General features: G+C 40.5%; 1 protein-coding gene across 1 annotated transcript in view; it reads left to right on the top strand.

The window, feature by feature from the left end:
- The window catches only part of LOC124556863, a 124,106-nt gene that overhangs the window by 53,436 nt on the left and 51,783 nt on the right, over positions 1-18,887 (top strand). Inside the window, exon 3 of the mRNA XM_047130887.1 lies at positions 7,573-7,681. Coding sequence (XP_046986843.1) covers positions 7,573-7,681 — 109 coding nt within the window. The remainder of the gene's footprint in view (positions 1-7,572; positions 7,682-18,887) is intronic.

Raw genomic sequence — 18,887 nt, 5'->3', positions numbered from 1 at the left:
GGAGCCATGGAAATCTCATATGTTGTGCTCTGCTGCATATTGTGCCACTGGGTGGTCCACCTTGTTTTTGGCAACAGTTTGGAGCTGGTCATTCATTCTAGTTGACAGTTGGTTGGTTGCCATACAAATGTAAAAACTGTGCAGTGATTGCAGCAGAGCTGGTATGTAACATGGCTGCTTTCACAGCTCGCGTGGCCTCTGATGGGGTAGGATAAGCCTGTGGTGGTGGGTAGGTGGATCGGGCAGGTCTTGCATCTGCGTCTTGCACCGGGGTATGATAACTGGCTGGGGTTTGGGGGTGGGAGTGATATTGGGATGGGTTAGGATATTGTGGAGGTTGAGTGGGCACTGCATTGGGAGGGGTTGGGAGTATCTTGGGTAGGATGTCTCTTGTTTCAGGGCTTGATGATAGATAATCAAAGCCCAGAGGAAGGATGTGATTCAGTCATTCTAGTCAGGGGTGGCATTGGGTGACAAGTTGGGGAGCTTCTTTGTGGTTGGTTCTTGGGGTGGACATAAGGATTAGGTGTGTGTGAGTGTATGATATGGGAAAAAATTTTTGTGAGTTAGGTCTGGAGGGTAATGCCTGTCTGAAAAGGCCTTCGTTAGGCCTTCAGCATGCTGGGCAAGGAATTTCTCATCACTGCAATGTGTCTGCCATGTATGGCCAGGTTGGTGTTGAAGGGATGGCAGCTGTCAAAGTGCAGGTACTGGTTTTGATTGGTGGGTCTGATGTAGACCAAGGTGAGGATGGAGTTATATGAGAGGAGGAGATTGACATCTAGAAAGGTGGCATGATGGGTGGAGAAGGACCAGGTAAAGTGGATGAGGGAGAAGGTGTTGAGGTTGTGGAGGAATGAGGATAAGGTGTCCTGACCTTGGGTTGAGATTATAAAGATGTCATCAGTAAACATGATCCAGACCAGGGGTTGAGGTTTTGGGAAGCTAGGAATGTTTCCTCTAGGTGGCCCATGAAGAGGTTGACATAGGAGGCTGCCATGCGAGTGCTCATGGCTGTGCCATGGATTTGTATACCTTCCCTTCAAAGGTTATAGGTTAGGATGTAGTTGGTTAGGTGTACAAGGAATGAAATAGTGGGTTTGGAATCTGGAGGGCATTAGGAGAGGTAGTGTTCAGTCGGAGCAAGGGCACAGGCATGAGGGACGTTGGTGTGTGGGAGGTTGCATCAGAAGTGACTAGTAGGATTGTGGGAAGTAAGGGTTTGTGGATGGTGGAGAGCCAGCGCAATGAGGGACGTTGGTGTGTGGGAGGTTGCATCAGCAGTGACTAGTAGGATTGTGGGAAGTAAGGGTTTGGGGATGGTGGAGAGCCAGCGCAGGAAGTGGTTGGTATCTTTAATGTGGGAGACTAGGTTTTCGTCAATTAGTTGGAGATGTTGATCAACAAGGACCTACTTTCTTTTGGTGGGGCCACCATAACCAGCCACAATGGGGTGCCCAGGATTGTTAGGTTTGTTAATTTTAGGGAGCATATGGAAGGTGGGTGTGTGGGCTGTTGTCAGGGAATGTAGGGAGATGGATTCAGGGGAGAGGTTCTGGGAAGGGCCTAAAGATTTCAACAGGGATTGGACATTATGTTGGACTTATGGGATGGGTTCACTCTTGGCAGAACTTATAGGTGGAGGTGTCAGACAACTGGTGGAGGCCCTCTGCCAGTTAGTCATTCTAGTTCATCAAAACAGTGGTGGAACCTTTGTGTGCCTGGAGGCTGATAATGTCAGGATGTGTGTTTAGATTGTGTAGGGCAATCCTTTCTTTTGTTGAAATGTTGTTCTTAGGGAGGGACGTGGGGAAGGAGGGGTGAGGCTAGGTTGGAAGTTAGAAATTCCTGGAAGGTGACCAGGGGATGGTTAAGTGGGAGTATGGGAGGCCCACGGTTGGATAGTGGTATGAATTTGGACAGGCAGGATTCAGTGTTGGGATGTGATTAGCTTTAGCTGGAAGGGTTGGTGGCAAACAAGTGTTTCCGCTGTAGGGAATGGGAAAAGGAGATTTTGTCAAGTCCAGCATGATTAAACCAGGGAGTAGAGCTCAGAGAGATCTTTGGATAGGACTGCAACTTCTGTGGGGCTGAGGATTTTGGTGGAGAGGTTAACAACATTTTGGTATTGTTTCGGCTTTGGATTTCTTGGAGTGTTTGTACAGGGTTTTGAGGGATGTGGTAGGATGAAAAGGTCAGCTAGGTAAGTCTGTGTGCTGTGAGAAGTTGACGAGAAGGAACACTGTGGGTGGGATGAGGGTTGGATAGTGATGCCCCGAGACAGGAGTAGGATGTCAGTTGGCTGGATAATTTGTAGAGGTGATGTTTGGAATATTTTTCTAGGTGGTTGATGAGGCATAGGTAGTGGTGATTGCATAGTAACAGTATTTTGTGAAGGGAGTGGAGGTGTGTTTTTTTAGAACCAGTTTTGTGATGGAAAGATACTAGTGGGATTTGAAAAGATGAAGTTTATTTTGGAAGGAAGGGTGGGATCTAGAAACATGGAGTTTTATGGTTAGGCCATTGGGGGGATCCCATGACTTAGGCAGCACTTAAGGAACACAATATGGGATAGGGTTTTGGCTAGGAATAGGGAAACTTTTCTTAACTGGTACAGATAAGTAGAGTAGGGTTCCATTGCGGAGGGGGGGAGGGATAGAGTTGGGGAAAGAAGTTGGCATTGGAAGTGGTGAGTAAAGGTGCCAGGTGTTTGTAGGGGGAGTTGAATAACATTGACAGGCGTGAGAAATGAAAGGAATTATGTGTGGGACATGGGGTAATTTTGTGATTGGGGTATATCTGATTGCGTACAAAATAAATTTGATTGCGACTGATTTATTGGCGCACATAAGAGATAAAAAGGAAACAAGAACAGGCAAATTGGGAGAGATATGTGAGGGAGGGAAGGATTTTGAGTTGCTAGAAGTGTGTTATGCTGTTATTGGGTGTTGCATGGCACATGGAGTAGTGTGTGCAGCTGTCATAACAGACGCAGCTGATGCTACAGGGTGTAACAAAAGTCACTTGGACCACATGTGTCCCAACTGATATGGAGTGTCTCATAAAAGTGAGTGGGAAAAAACATAAGAGAAAGTAACGGACGGACAATAGAGTTGAGCTAAATGAAGGAGACAATAATGAAGGATGGGTGACACAAGGTTTGGATGGAAGGGAGCCATTAGGCGGTATAGTTTATTAATAACCTGGACCCAAGGCCAGGACACCTTATCCTAATTCCTCCACAACCTCATCACCTTCTCTCCCCTCCACTTCCTCCACCACCCATTGTGCCACCTTCCTAGATGTCAATCTCATCCTCTCAGATAGCTTCATCCACACCTTGGTCCACATCAATCTCACCAATCACCAACAGTACCTGCACTTTGGCAGCTGCCACCCCTTCCATACCAAAAAATGCCTCCCATATATCCTGGTGACCCATGATGGATGCATCTGCAGTGATGAGAACTCCCTCACCCAGTATGCTGAAGGCCTAACAAAGGCCTTTGCAAACAAGCAATACCCTCTAAACCTAATTCACAAACAGGCTTCCCAATGCCACGTGCTCACACACATCTAATTCTCACATCCATCCCAATAACCAACCACAAAGAAGTGCCCCACTTGTCACTGAATACTGTCTCGGACTGGAACGAGCGAAACACATCCTTCATCAGGGCTCTGATTATCTATCATCGTGCCCTGAAGTGAGGGATGTCCTACGTAAGATACTCCCAACTCCTCCCAAAGCGATGTTCCGCCCACCCAACCTCCACAACATCTTAGTCCATCCCAATACCACTCCCACCCCCAATCCCCTGCCACAGGATCATAACCCGGTGCAAGACACAGATGCAAGACCTGCCCAATCCACGCACCCACCACCACCTATTCTGCTCCCGTCACAGGCTTATCCTACCCCACCAGAGGCCATGTGACCTGTGAAAGCAGCCATGTTATATACCAGCTCTGCAGCTATCACTGCACAGTTTTTACATTGGTATGGCAACCAACCAACTGTCAACTAGAGTGAATGCCCACCACCAAACTGTTGCCAAAAACAAGGTGGACCGCCCAGTGGCACAACGTGCAGCAGAGCACAACATATGAGATTTCCATGGCTCCTTCACAACCTGTGCCATCTGATCCTCCCCACCACCACCAGCTTTTCAGAGCTGCACAGATGGGAGCTACGTTTACAGAACATTCTTCGCTCTTGTAACCTTCCTGGGCTAAACATAGCTCCCCAATATCCCACAAGCTGCTAGATGCTTCCCCTGAACCCCCTCCCTGCCTCTCACCTCTCACCATCTCTCCCCCCACCCCATCGCACAACCCCATCTCACCACAGTAGACTCAACTGTAAAGAGCGGGCAGTCAACTGAGTGCAAAGTAGGGTGATAGGCATGTGCATGTGAGTGAGTGAGTGTGTGTGTGTGTGTGTGTGTGTGTGTGTGTGTGTGTGTGTGTGTGTTTTCGTGTGCATATTTTTCATATGGCTAGAAAAAGGAAGTGGATTCCAAATGCTAGCCAGGCACCATATCTTTTGTTTGTGCATCCATCAATGATGCAGCGCTTCTGCCTTTTGGTGAGTCATCTCCTTCATTCCTAAGTAATTTGTAATTAACACTCCACTGTCATTGATGTGTAACTATGCGAATCCGGTGCCATTTTTGCATAGACCCATAGTGCGTGTTCTGCAGATTCAAATGACCAAGATTTGTGAACAAAGCTTCATCCATAAACAAAGTATCGCATAGGGAGTCATGATGACCTTGCAGCCACTGAAGTGAGGGATTGATAGAATCAAAGTCAGGATTCAAAGCCATTCTTGTACAGTTTGTGGTGGAGTGAGACATGATACGGATGAAACATATGCAGACTACTAATCCTTATTCCAGAACCATGTGCAATGTGTTGTAAACTCACCTGAGGATTGTGCACTACAGCAGTCGGAACAGCAATTTCGTTGATAGTAACTGGGTGCCCATCTGCCTGCTTCCATGACATTAGTGCAGAGGTTGGAAATGGTACTACATAAAGGACTCTGTTGATCAGGGTAGTGTTCAGGATACACTGTGACAGCTGTGGTTGCATTTCTGACACTTTTGCTGTAAATTAAAATCATATCTAATTTTTCATCATTACTGAAGACCACTGTATCAACAAGATTACTGTAAGTGTCACAAGTCACACCAAACCTGGGGAAGCACTGTCCGAACCATATGTGAAATGTGTCACAGTGTATTTTGCTGTTTGATACCGGCAGCAGTACAGTAGGCTCGAGTAGGAGACACCAGTAGACTGAACAAAGTGGGTAGAACATGCGTAGTGGTAGTGGTCTGTTTACAGGAGGCTGGAGGACAGTGCAGACAGCCTTTGCCTTGTGCATCATGGCAGAAACTGCAAAGCAATTGCAGTCCTTTAAAGTATAATATTTCAGAATGTATGAGGCTTAGAAGTGTGAAACTAAGTCTGCCATATCTAATTCAACTTCTAGTGTTCCTTTCTGTAGAAAAAACTTACGTGTGCCATTTCAAGAACCGTAACTTTTGTATTACTTTTGAATGCATTACGGGAACAGCAGTGATCAATGTCTTGTAAATAATTACTATTAAAAACAGTCTTGATCACGATTTATTTAACAAGGTGACCGGTTTCGACCACTACTGTGGTCATCTTCAGACCATTGAGTAGGAACCCCTTTCTGTTGGAGAATCACAACAGAAAGGGGTTCCTACTCAATGGTCTGAAGATGACCACAGTAGTGGTCGAAACCGGTCACCTTGTTAAATAAATCGTGATCAAGACTGTTTTTAATAGTAATTACGTAACTTTTGTGTTAAAACTGGTGTTCATTGACCATTGACCTCTATAAATTACACATTCCTGCACATTGTGCGAGCCCCTGACATAGGAGTGTCCCTGGCCAATTACAATTTTCACACTTGTTTCTTATTGGAAATTTATGAGGCGGCATTATTACATGGGACACCCTGCATAACGAAACATCCTGACAGTATTTTAAATGGACAAACTGATCTAAAAAATGAAAACTTCATCAAAATTTCTCTAATATTCTTTGATGGCTACACATTCCTTTGTTCTGCTGACAGAGATAATAAAAATTAGAAGCAGGGTTACCATATATTTCTTTAATGTATAACAAAAATAATTTTTGAATGTACAGCAGTTGTACAGCTATGTATATTATCATAACAAATACCTTATTCTGATTGGATATATGTATATGTAAATCAAATAATCATATTATTAAATGAATATTATGAAATAGTGTCACTGGCATACTCTAGAAAATATTACATGTAAGGCAAGCCACATTACAACGAACTGAAAACTCACACATGCGTAAAACACTACTGTACACACTGTAAATTACATAGCGTAAGAAATATGTGTCTTTTGTAATACAGATACCACTGATGATAGGCAATGCCCAAAAATAAACTACTATCAACAAGTAACTATGTCAAACAATTTATTATTAATATGACATATTTCCCTTCATATTTATAATCTGGCCAAGGTACACATATTCACTGACCTCTTCTAGTAGACTGTCCTTGACTTTCACATCTCCAGCTGGGACGCATCAAGCTTGGCTGGCAAGCATTTGGGAAGAATTCAAAAGTATTCAGATCAAAAATGCCAGTAAATCTGAAGAAAGCAGTATTTGATCAATGCATTCTTCCTGTGATGACGTATGGCAGCGAGACATGGACACTGAACTCATTCACAAAAGGGAAACTTAGGACAGCACAGAGAGCCATGGAGAGATCAATGCTGGGCTCTACAAGAAAGGACAGGAAAAGGGCAGATGACATCCGGTCTGTGACGAAGGTTAATGACATCTTAGAGAGAGTAGGTTCCTTGAAATGGCAGTGGGCTGGCCACGTCGCAAGAAGAAAAGACAACAGATGGACGAAGCTAGTACTGGAGTGGAGTCCGAGAGAGCACCGGAGGCCTAGAGGAAGACCACCAGACAGATGGGACAAAGACATCAAGAAGATCGCTGGTAACACCTGGCAGAGAACTGCCCAAGACCGTCCCACTTGGAGAAGACTTCTGAAAGCCTACCTGAATCCATGACTCAAAGAGGCCACATCATCTAATGATTGAATTGGCTGATGATGATGATGATGATGACATATTTACTATTTCTCATACTTCCCTCTGATTTGACATTTCCTGACTTTTCAGTAAGTTGTCTACATTTCATCTTGTGGTGCGTTCGTTATTTTCTATGCTAGTTTCTTTACTACACCCTCCAGCAGTGGTAGTCACTTACCAATTAAACCTCCTTTCACACCCTACAAAAGTCACAGTTGTGACTGCTATACAGCTAACTACATCTCTTAATGGCATCATTATTGATCAGATGTTAAACCATAATCTTTCTCATTTTTATGCTCAGCTACCAATGTTCCACTTAACTGTGGGATTAAATGAGACCATCAAAGCAGCAAAATTGTAAGAATAAATTTTAAGGAGGTGGTTGTATGCATAACTTTTTCTGTCACAGTGGTGTAATGAAAATCAATATGTGCTTAGGTGAGAAGCAGATGGTCCCTGCATCAGAGCTCTATCATATTAGTGAAGAAGCTGCTGTTCTTCCAGAATCTGCCATTATGCAGGAAGGCTTGATACCAGAACCTCCAAGGTATATTCTTAGTTTAAGAATTTAATAATGTGCTTTTCTGTTCAGTAAGTAGTATGTGGAGATTTCAGTGCAGATTTCTTAAAAGATACTGACAGGAAAAATGAATTGGACTCATAATTTGAGTGTTTCAGTCTGCTTTCAGTAGCTAATTTCTCAATTTGTGTGCAGCAAGATAGCAGGACCCAGATTAATAAGATTTTTATGAACAGTGCCCAGCCTGAAACAATTAATGTGTACCCAATTGTTAACAGAAATAAACCATATAGCGTCCTACAACTCTGAGGCAGGTTAATACAAAGCGGAGAGTCTTATTATGAGTACAGGGTAAAGTGTTTTAAGAGCAAGTTACAAGAGGTGGTATGGGAGAAGGAATATGAGGTTTCCTAAATAATTATCCAGAAAGTTTATTAAAAATGGTAAGCCCTAGATAATGAAAGAAAAGGAATTAAAATCTTCTAGTAGGGGGAAGAAGAGGGTAATATAAATGATGCTATGTGCATTAAAAAAAAAAGTAATATTTTATTAGGAATATCATTACAATGTCCAGAAGTATGAACATCCTGATATAAATTAATAATGCAGGTAGTAAGATTAAAACTATATGGAATATTGGCAAATGGGGGACAGGACAACCAGTCAGTGTACAAGATACCATAACAATTAAACTAAATGAAAATGTTGTGGCTCATGCTTCACAAGTTGTGATTGTTTACGACAATGACTTTCTAAATGTAGTAACAAAAATAGGATTAACTGATTCAGTTGAAGAAACAAAAGAATATATTAAAACTGTCATTCCACAAAACTTCAAGCAACTGGAAGTAGCTCTAATATCTTTCACTGAAATTAATAAAATTATAAAAACTTTGAAAAACAAAAGCTCACATTGTGTTGATGGAACTTTAAACACAATTCTGAAAATTTGTTCTGACTTAAGTAATGGCCTTGGTGATATATGTAACGCATTGCTGGTAAAGGAATTTTTTTCCAGACAGATTAAAATATGCAATCATTAAACATTCTTATAAGAAAGGTGAAAAGAAAGAGTTGAATAATTATCATCCAGGTTCATTACTGATATGTGTTTTTCTTTCAAAAAAAATATATAAAAAATGTATTTTAAGTGTGTTCTCACATTTAAGTAGAAATGGCTTACTTCGCATATCACAGTTTGGATTCCAGAAGGGTTGCTTGATTGTGAATGCTGTTTAAACATTCACTCACCAAATATTACAAGCCTTAAATAATAAAATATTGCCAGGTAGTATTTCTTATGATTTTTTCAAGGCATTTGATTATGTAAACAATTTACTTTCTTAGAAAACTTAAGTTTCTTGGAACTGATGGTTTGAATCAAATTAATAAACAGGATGCAAAAAGTTGTGCTGAATAATTCCAGCAATGTTGGAAAGGTAGAAAATTTTAGTGACTGGAGAATTCTCCCATCATTAAAGTTCTTACTTGGCCTTTTCCATTTTCTTCATAGTAATCTGCTCATATAGTTTGTCCATTTCCTCTTTTTTTTGCATCTGCCATTGGCATATAAACTTGAGTAGTCAATGTATGCACAAGGTTACTGTTTAATTTCACTGCTAACATTCTGTCATTACCTGGAATAACCCTTACTGCGTTCTTGTCTAGGTGTATCTTGTGTATAACTCCCAATTTAATTTCCCTTCCTTTCCAATCTTTTGTGAATTATCTTGTATTGTCCAGATTCAAATTCTCCTTCCTATTGGACCTCATTTAGCCCTAAAAGTCTTATATTATGTCCCTCCATATCTCTCTTCATCTTTTATAATTTTCCTCTTTATTTGACATCTTCAAATTCTGTGCAGCAATTCTCAATAAAGATGTTTCCATTTTCCGCCACTTATCTTGATTTAATTCAGTGTATAATTCACCTGGGTAAGTTCCGACTCAAAGATCTGACTGTGGGCCTATTCCAGAATATTTCTTCTCAGGGACAACCGTACCTGAGAGTGCAGTCCAGTGGGACAAGGGATACCACATGGTTCCGTAATGCCTTCCATATTGTATCCTGTTGGCCTTGTCAATCTCATCTGCCTTTAGGAGTGGTTTCCTGCTCTAAGGACAAGAGAGTGCCCTGCCTTCTACCTGCTCATTCACCCTCCAAGGAGGCTGCTGTCACTTGGCAGAAGGGATCTCCTTATCCCAGGAGATACTTGGTCCTTGCATTCCAAGCCACTTCTGTGACACAAGCGTAGCCCCTCCTCTATCATGTGGAAGTGACATCAGGATCTTCCTTTCATTGATCTATGACCAAATTGCATTTCTTATAGTTTCCAGTACTTCCAGAGATGTTAAAACTAGTAGCTTGTAAAAAAATTGAAAAAAAAATAATTTTTAAGACTAAGTGCATGAGTAGCCCATAAAAAATTAAAATACTAGTAGGACTAAAACAAAATGTGCTCATTAATGTTAATACTTATCGTGTATACATATCCTGTAGACTGATTCGTGCCATGGCATTTCAATAAAATACTCATTCAAGTGATCTATGGTACATTTAACTTATTAACTAAGTAAATAGTGATATTGTTCCAACTGAAAAAGTAAATAGTGATATTGTTCCAACTGAATTTTCAGTTGTGTGTCTAAATTTTACTGGCTCAAAATACAGCTTTTACCTGTATTGTACTCTGAGATGCCCAGATAAATGTGTACGTAGCACACAGCTTCCACGATTCGGGCAGGTGCACCAGCTCTGAATGGAATCCCCCCCAGCAGATTAATGATGTGGGCTGATGTGCCAGTCTGGATGTGGTTTTTAGGTGGTTTCCCACACCTGACTAGGTGAATACTGAGCTGGTACTCACATCCTCCTTCACTTGCACAATTCACAAACGTTTAGAAAATGTTCACACACTTTCATATGGCTAACACTGCGCACAGGCAGTTACAGTAGACAAATTCTGTCCTGGAACAAGAGGGATTGCGACAGAAAGGGAATCCAGCCACCCTCTAATATTATCAATGCCAGATCCAATAATAACCATGCTGACCTCATGTAGGTATAGGATAAAGACAAAAGGAAAAGTAGAGGAAGACCTGTATTTCACTCAGATATAGTTGGGAGTTAAACTAGATCATCATCAGATTACCAAGCTCTTCCACCAGTGATATTTGCTTACTTTAGAGGTTGTATTTAAAACACATTTCGGGATGCTCTTCCAGTTCCCTATGAAATTTCAGGCACTGTGTTCTTTGTCTAATGATACATTGGTATTGCTACTTCTTTCCTCATATTTCATTGCATTTGTATCAAGATATATTATTTTGTCTTAGCATTTTTGTAATTTGTTGAGGTTCTTGATTATAACATTATCTTCATTACATTTCCAAAACCTCACCATGTGTTCTTCAGTTGTTGAGTTTTATTATTAAATGTGACAGTCTGACTTAAATTGTCTTTGCTGTGTGACCACATTATGGATTAAAATATTCAAACGTCTCCATCACTATTATATTTGCCTTTATCAGAGTTGTACATATATGAAGGATTTTACTCAAAATGACTCGGTCAAAGAAAGACCCCCACTAACACAAAATAAACATGAGACACTTTGATTCACTTCTGTCAAGTTTGGTTGCAATACTTTGAACACTGTCCAGAAGCTCTGTACTTAGCTGTGAACTGGAACAATCCTGGGTTGATAACAAAGTTTTTTGCAGTGACTTTCTTGAATACATGCTTCCTCTAGTTCTTACCATGTCAGATTTGTATTCAGCCTCAGGCCTTCAGTAACTTTCTGCATCGCCATTGTCAGGAGATTTCAGTAGCCCATTAAGTACTTTATTTAGTTAGCCAAATTACACCATGGAGCCACCACAAATTCATGGGGCTTCCATATGCTAACCTGTTCATTGATCATATGAATAGTATGCACCAAAATATTGAAACCACAACTGAGATGGATAGAGAAGGAAAATTACCATTTTTAGATATGCTATTTGAAGGAAAATCGGATGGACTGCTAGAGCACTGTGTTTAGCGGAAGCCAACACATATTGACCTATATCTGAGTGCACAAAGCTTTTTCATCATGCAACCCACAAGAAAGCAATTTTAAATGTTGTAATACATGGAGCTAAAACTGCATGTGATAGGGAACATAGAGATCAGATGTCCAAGACATGTATTCTTTTACTTGAGATACTTGAGAGAGAGAGAGAGAGAGAGAGAGAGAGTGTGTGTGTGTGTGTGTGTGTGTGTGTGTGTGTGTGTGTGTGTGTGTGTCTCTGTGTGTGTACAATAGCTTTCAATTTATCATTATTCTCAGCTAAGACTTGGAAAAATAATCTGTGGAAATTTCTGTTTGAAAATTATGAATTATTTAGAAATAAAGGAGATGACTCGCCGAAAGACAGAAGCGCTGCATCATCAATAAGCACACAAAAAGAAAGTATGGAGCTTGGCTAGCTTTCAGAATGCACTTCCTTTTTCTAGCTGTAGGAAAAACACACACTCACATGCACACACCTGTCTCCCTACATTGTGGTCAGTTGACTGCCAGCTCTTCACTGGCCCATGGTGAGTGTTTCTGGTGTAAAATCTAGGGTGAGCCCAGCTAGAGAAAGGAAGTGTATTCTGAAAGCTAGCCAGGCTCCATACCATTTGTTTGTATGCTTATCGATGATGCAGCACTTCTGCCTTTTTTGTGATTTGTCTCCTTTATTCCTAAGTAAGACTTTGAAAAGCTATTTTCAGCTCATTCATTGATCGTATTCTGTTGACCTTGATGAGAAAGGAGAACTTGCATGATTTTGGAATGGGTCAAGGTATTTATTTATTCATCTATGGATCATCTTGCAATGATACAGGATTTGTGATCATAATACAATGAAAATTAATAGCTGAAATGTACATACACATAGAATATATGTGGGTGGTTTTACAAGGATAGACAAGTGGTCAGCAGTGGCCTTGGTAAAGAAACTGTTGCAGCATTTGCCTGAAGTGATTTGGGAAACCTAAATCACAAGGCCAGACAGAGAAAACTGTATCCTCCTGAATATGTCAGTGTCTTAACAACTATACTGCCTCATTCGATAGATCCCTTTTGCAAAATATTCTTTTGATTATACACAATTTGCGCAAAATAACCTAAATTTTAACTAATTCTGCACTCTGTATTAACTTGCAGTTGACTAAACATTTTACCTCCTTAAGTTAAGTTCAAAATGGTTCAAATGGCTCTGAGCACTGTGTGACTTAACTTCTGAGGTCATCAGTCACCTAGAACTTAGAACTAATTAAACCTAACTAACCTAAGGACACCACACACATCCATGCCCGAGGCAGGATTCGAATCTGTGACCGTAGCGGTCGCTCGGCTCCAGACTGTAGCGCCTAGAACCGCACGGCCACTCCGGCCGGCTTAAGTTAAGTACTGGTAAGCAACTATCTTATAATTTGTTAAAACAGATTTCTATATGGTGTAAGGGGTCTGCAATGGCAATGCTGTTACATGAAAGCTACTGGCTTTTCAGTATTATTTTCCATCTGTGTGAGCTATTGCAAATGAGATCAATGAAGTTTGCTACTGCAAAGTTGGTTCAAATGGAGGTGAAAAAGAAGACAGATAAATGCATCAGGAAGAAAAGTAGGCGGCCGCTGTGGCCGAGGAGTTCTAGGCGTTTCAGTCTGGAAACGCACGGCTGCTACAGTCGCGGGTTCGAATTCTGCCTCGGGCATGGATGTGTGTGATGTCCTTAGGTTTGTTAGGTGGAAGTAGTTCTAAGTCTAGGGGACTGATGACCTCAGATGTTAAGTCCCATAGTGCTTGGAGCCATCTGAACCATTTTGAAGGAAGAAAAATAGTAGGTGGTGCAAGGACTGTGATGTTGGCCTTGGTGTCTCTTAGTGTCTCTAGGATTACCACGCCAAAATAATTATACCACACTCATAGAAGATATTCTCATTTTGAGGTATTCAGTTGTAAATATTCCTATAATTTTTTATGAATTTAAAAAAAAAAAAATAACTGTACTACTCAAGAGAGAGAGAGAGAGAGAGAGAGAGAGCACACATAAAACTTTTTTCTTCTCAATTGTATTATTTGTGCTAATTATACCACTTGTCTGAAATATTTTTACTAAAATAAGCTCATACTCCAGTAATACAGTTACTTTTCCTTTTGTAATGATGCAACAATCATGTTCCTATCATGATGTATTTTCCAGTGTCGGTTAAAACTGAGTGAGGTGGCACAGTGATTAGCACACTGGACTCATATTTGGGAGGACGACAGTTCAAACCCATGTCCGGCCATCCTGATTTAGGTTTTCCGTGATTTCCCTAAATCGCTTCAGGTAAATGACGGGAAGGTTCCTATGAAAGGGCATGGCCGACTTTCTTCTCTAATCCAATGGGACTGATGACTTCGCTGTTTGATCCCCTCCCCTGAATCAACCAACCACCCAGTTAAAAGAAACCCAGAATTGTGAATAAATGCTTCACGGAGTTCTTGCCACACCTGATTTGTATTCAGTCTTAGGCTTTTGTCAATTTCCTCCATTATTATCATCAGATTTCAGTATGCTGTTAAATACTTTATTGAGCTGGCCAAATGATGCCATGAATCACGGACTTCATATACTACTAGAGATTATGTCAATGTCTATGACTGCAGATCATTTGTAGCAATGTTGATTTCATGAATGATTCAATGTATTTCTCTGTTGCCTTTCAGCATCAAGTGCCCATTTCCATGGACCACTATGGATGTAGCTGCTGTCCCAATATTTTGATTTCAATGGCTTATTTGATGATCATGTTTGTTCATGAGACTGTGTTTGGCAACAGCAGATTTGTTAAAATCAATGTTTAATGTGGTGTCAGTGCTCTCATTCTAAAATCTTTCGAATTGACTAACCAATGTAATTGTTACCACATTCACAAGATATTTTATAAATTCCAGGTACACAGAGACAAAGGCTGTTTTTCACTGGGTGCAGCACCTCTTTAATTTTTGTGGGTAGTCAGAAAAAGGATTGAATGCCATGTCTGCCCAAGAAAGACCCTATTTTATTTGTTGTAGCTCAGAAAAAAGGACGAGTGTTCTAGGCTGAAGACATCTTCTAATGATTGAGTTTCTCTGTGTTTTCATTTGTACAAGATGGCTAACTTAATATCTTGATCATTATAGCTATTCTTCTAGAATACCCTTCTTATATATCTGATCTCAGTGATCTTTGTGACAAACAGTTTCAGCTCTGTGTATCAGCATGTTTAAAACTGCTTCTTTTGGGCTGGATGATGAAAGCTTTGTGCGCTAAGCTACAGGTCAGTATCTGCTGGCTTCCTGCAAACAGCCATAGCCACATATCTGGTTTTCATTAAAGCAGGAGGGAAAAAGTGCAGGAAGTTGTTGGAATCCTGAGATTGAATACATTATATTTTTACTTAAGTATGACATGGTTGCTGTAGTGATCTTCAGTCCAAAGACTGGTTTGATGCAGCTCTCGATGCTAATCTATCCTGTGCAAGCCACATCACTGAATAACTAGTGCAACATGCATCCATTTGAACCTGCTTGCTGTATTCAAGCCTTGGTCTCCCTCTGCAATTCTTACTCCTCCCTCTCCCTCTCCCTCTCCCTCGCCCTCTCCCTCTCCCACTCCACAGTTCCCTCCATTACCAAAATGACAATTCCTTGATGCTTCAGGATGTGTCCTATCAGCTGATCCCTTCTTTTTTAGTCAAGTTGTGCCATAAATTTAATTTTTATTAATTATCTGCTTGAAATACCCATCTAATCTTCAGCACTCTTCTGTAGCACCCCATTTCAAAAGCTTCTGCTCCTTTCTTGTCTGAACCGTTTATCATCCATGTTTCATTTCTATACAAAGATAAACTCCAGATAAATATCTTCAGAACAGACTTCCTAATGCTTAAATTTAGACGAAACGTTATCAGATTTCTGTTTTTTAGAAATACTTTTCTTGCTATAACCAATCTACATTTTATACCTTCTCTAATTCAGCCATCATTAGTTATTTTGCTTCCCAAATACCAAAACTCCTCATTTCCTTAGCTAATTCCATCATCATTGCCTGATTGTATTCAGCTACATTCTATTACCTTGTTTTAATTTTGTTGATGTATATCCTATAACCTCTTTTCGAACAGTATCTTTGCATTTAATTGCTCTTCCAAATCATTTGCAGTCTCTCACAGACTAATAGTGCCATCAACAAAGCTCAGAGTTCTTCTCCCTGAATTTTAATTCCCTTTCCAAATTTCTCTTTAACTTCCTTATTTTCTTGCTTGTTGAAATGACTGGTTAACATTGGAGATAGGCTACAACCCCGTCACACTCCCTTCTGAACTATGGCTTCCCTTTCATTTCTTCAGATCTTATAACTGTTGTCTACTTTCTGCATAAATAACCAATCACTTCCTGTATTTTATCCTTGCTACATTCAGAATTTCAAAGACTGTATTCCAGCGAGCATTGTCAGAAGCTTTGTGTAAATTTACAAATGCCATAAATGTAGGTTTGCCTTTCTTTAACCTGTCTAGGATAAGTTGTAAGGTCAGTATTATGTCACATGTTCCTTCATTTTGCTAGAACCCAAACTGATTCTTCCCACTGTTAGCTTTTACTGATTTTCACATTATTCAATAACAGGGTTGCTACAAGTTCTGGAAATCAGGGAATTTCAAACGTGTTAGGGAAATCATGGGAATATCAGGGAAATTTGAAAAAAACACAAAAAAAATCTTGTTTTTGTCTCAGTAGATGAAATGGTTTGTTTACTGAGATGCCATGCATTGTTGCTGGCTGGGTGCAGCTGAGTACGTGCACCGCTTCCCTACTCCCCTTTCTACCACTTTCCTCTGCTAGCAGTCAGTGCTGCCATCACTTCTTGTGACTAGCCTAGCAGCTGCTGACGAGAGGCAGGGAGGTGTGAGGAGAGGTTTGTTTGGATCTGATTCTCAGAGGTTGTTGATGCAGTGGCTGGAGACGGCGGTCATGTGTGCATCAGTTGTGTCTGAGTGATTGTGTGAATGTGTGTGTGTGCTCTAATTTTCTGACAAAGACAATGGCCAAAAATTTAGTTGTGATTGTGTGATTGTCTTTTCTACGTGACTGTCTGCAGCTCAGCGACCATCTTTACAGTGAGTTGCTATGTATCCTCTTTAGTATTGATTCTCAGAGTAAGTGTGCAAGTTATCTGTTGCATGGATCTCATTTCATCAACATGGTGTCTGTGACACATGAATAGCTGGTCACAAGAGTGGACTTCCCTGATGGGCCAAAACCGCAAGCCATTTCTGTGGGTGTCTCTAATGGCTTGGGCCTGCCAATGTGAAGCCCATCATTTCCCACTAATGTGCAAGACCTGCCTGTTGTATCTACACTCACCGATCTGCCCATGGTCTGGATCTGACTCTGTATGTGACATAATTCGGTGGATTTTTGTGGTTTATCCAACGACCCAGGACTGCAGTTCTCCTTGGCAGGCCAGAGGCCACAGGCAGTGGATTTCAGGAATTGTGACTGTCTCACTGCAATTACATTGTACAGTGCAGCATTTTATAGACATTTTATTTATTCTAGTACATGTTGGCAATCTGAAAATGATTTACATATTAGAAAGTTTTAGACCCAACATTTTATTGGTGGTCACCAATAGTGTTCGTTTACACAACTCTTCCCTGCCTTATACACTTCTTTAGAGAGATCTACCTTTTTCTGAGGTTATTTCAGAAATCAGTGAAGCTTTTTAAATCTGTCTTGTGACTCAAAGGTTATGCGTATTTTTGTCACCAAATGTATTTCGTTTTATTGCAATAAAATAACAACAATGGTTTTAATGAAACACATACACCATTTTGATTGCCTTCTCCATCTAAAAACAATTTATTACAAAAGATGTTGATATTAGTACTTAAGATTATTGCTCACACAGGGGAGAAATACAGAAGACCTTACATTTTTTTGTCAGCTTATGCCTTTACTTACCCTTGAGATCTCAAAATTTGTCAGGGAAAAATGCTAAAACTTGTCTGAAAATCAGGGAAATATCAGAGAATTTCACTTGGGGAAACTTGTGGCAACCCTGAATATATAATTTGGGCCAGTTTTTTGCAATGATGACTTATTAAACTGATGATTTGGTAGTATTCTCAAATATCTGCACTTGCCTTCCATGGAACTGGAATTATTACAGTCTTTTTGAAATCTGAGGGTATTTCACCTGTCTCATAGGTCTTGCACACAAAGTGGAATAGTTTTATGATAGCTGACTTACTCAAGGATATCAATAATCCTGAGGAGATGTGTATTCCAGATGCTTTCTTTGCCTTAGATCAATCAGTGTTCTGTCAAATTGTTCTCACAGTATCATATCTGCCATCTCATCCTCATTTACTTCCTCTTTGTATAATATTGCCTTTCTATGTATTCCTTCCACCTTTCAGCTTTCCCCACTTTGCATAGTACTGGCTTGCCAAATGATCTCGTGATCGTCATGCAGATGCTACTCTTTTCTCTAGAGGTCTCTTTAGTTTTCCTATAAGCAGCATCTCTTTTTCCCACAGTTATGTGTGCTTCTGGAGTCTTGCCACTCGTGCTTTGCCTTTCTGCACTTTCTTTCAATCTCATTTTCACCTTTTTCATTTGTTGCATTTTTACAGTGTCTTCTTTCATCAGGTGAACTCAATATCTCCTGTGTTGACCAGGGATTTCTACCAGGCCATGTCTTTTTATCTATATGACCCTCTGCTGCCTTCACTATTTCATCTCTAAAAGCTATCCATTAATCTTTTATTGTATTCCTTTTCCATGTTTCAGTCCAATGTTGCCTAATGGTGCCTCTAAAGCTATCAACAACAAGTGGTTCCTTCAGTTAACCTAGGTCCAATCTCGTTAATTTCCACCTTTTTTACAGTTGTTTTAGTTTTAATCTGCAGCTCATGATTAATAAAGTATGCTCAGAGTCTAAATCTGCCCCTGGAAATGTCTCACAGTATAAACTCTGGTTTCGAATTTTCTGTGTTACCACTATAATCAGTCAAAAACCTTCCAGATTCTCCAGCCCTCTTACATTATACAACACTCATACTTGTTTGTTAAACGAGTTGTGAGCACTGATTAAATTATGCTCTGTGCAGAATTTTACCAGGCAGCTTCTGCTTTCATTCCTTCCACCCAGTCCAGGTTCTCCTGCTGTT

This window comes from Schistocerca americana, chromosome X (assembly GCF_021461395.2).
Source record: "Schistocerca americana isolate TAMUIC-IGC-003095 chromosome X, iqSchAmer2.1, whole genome shotgun sequence".
Classification (NCBI taxonomy): domain Eukaryota; kingdom Metazoa; phylum Arthropoda; class Insecta; order Orthoptera; family Acrididae; genus Schistocerca; species Schistocerca americana.
The sequence above is the reverse complement of the archived record's forward strand: the minus strand, read 5'-3'. Positions and strand labels throughout refer to the sequence as shown.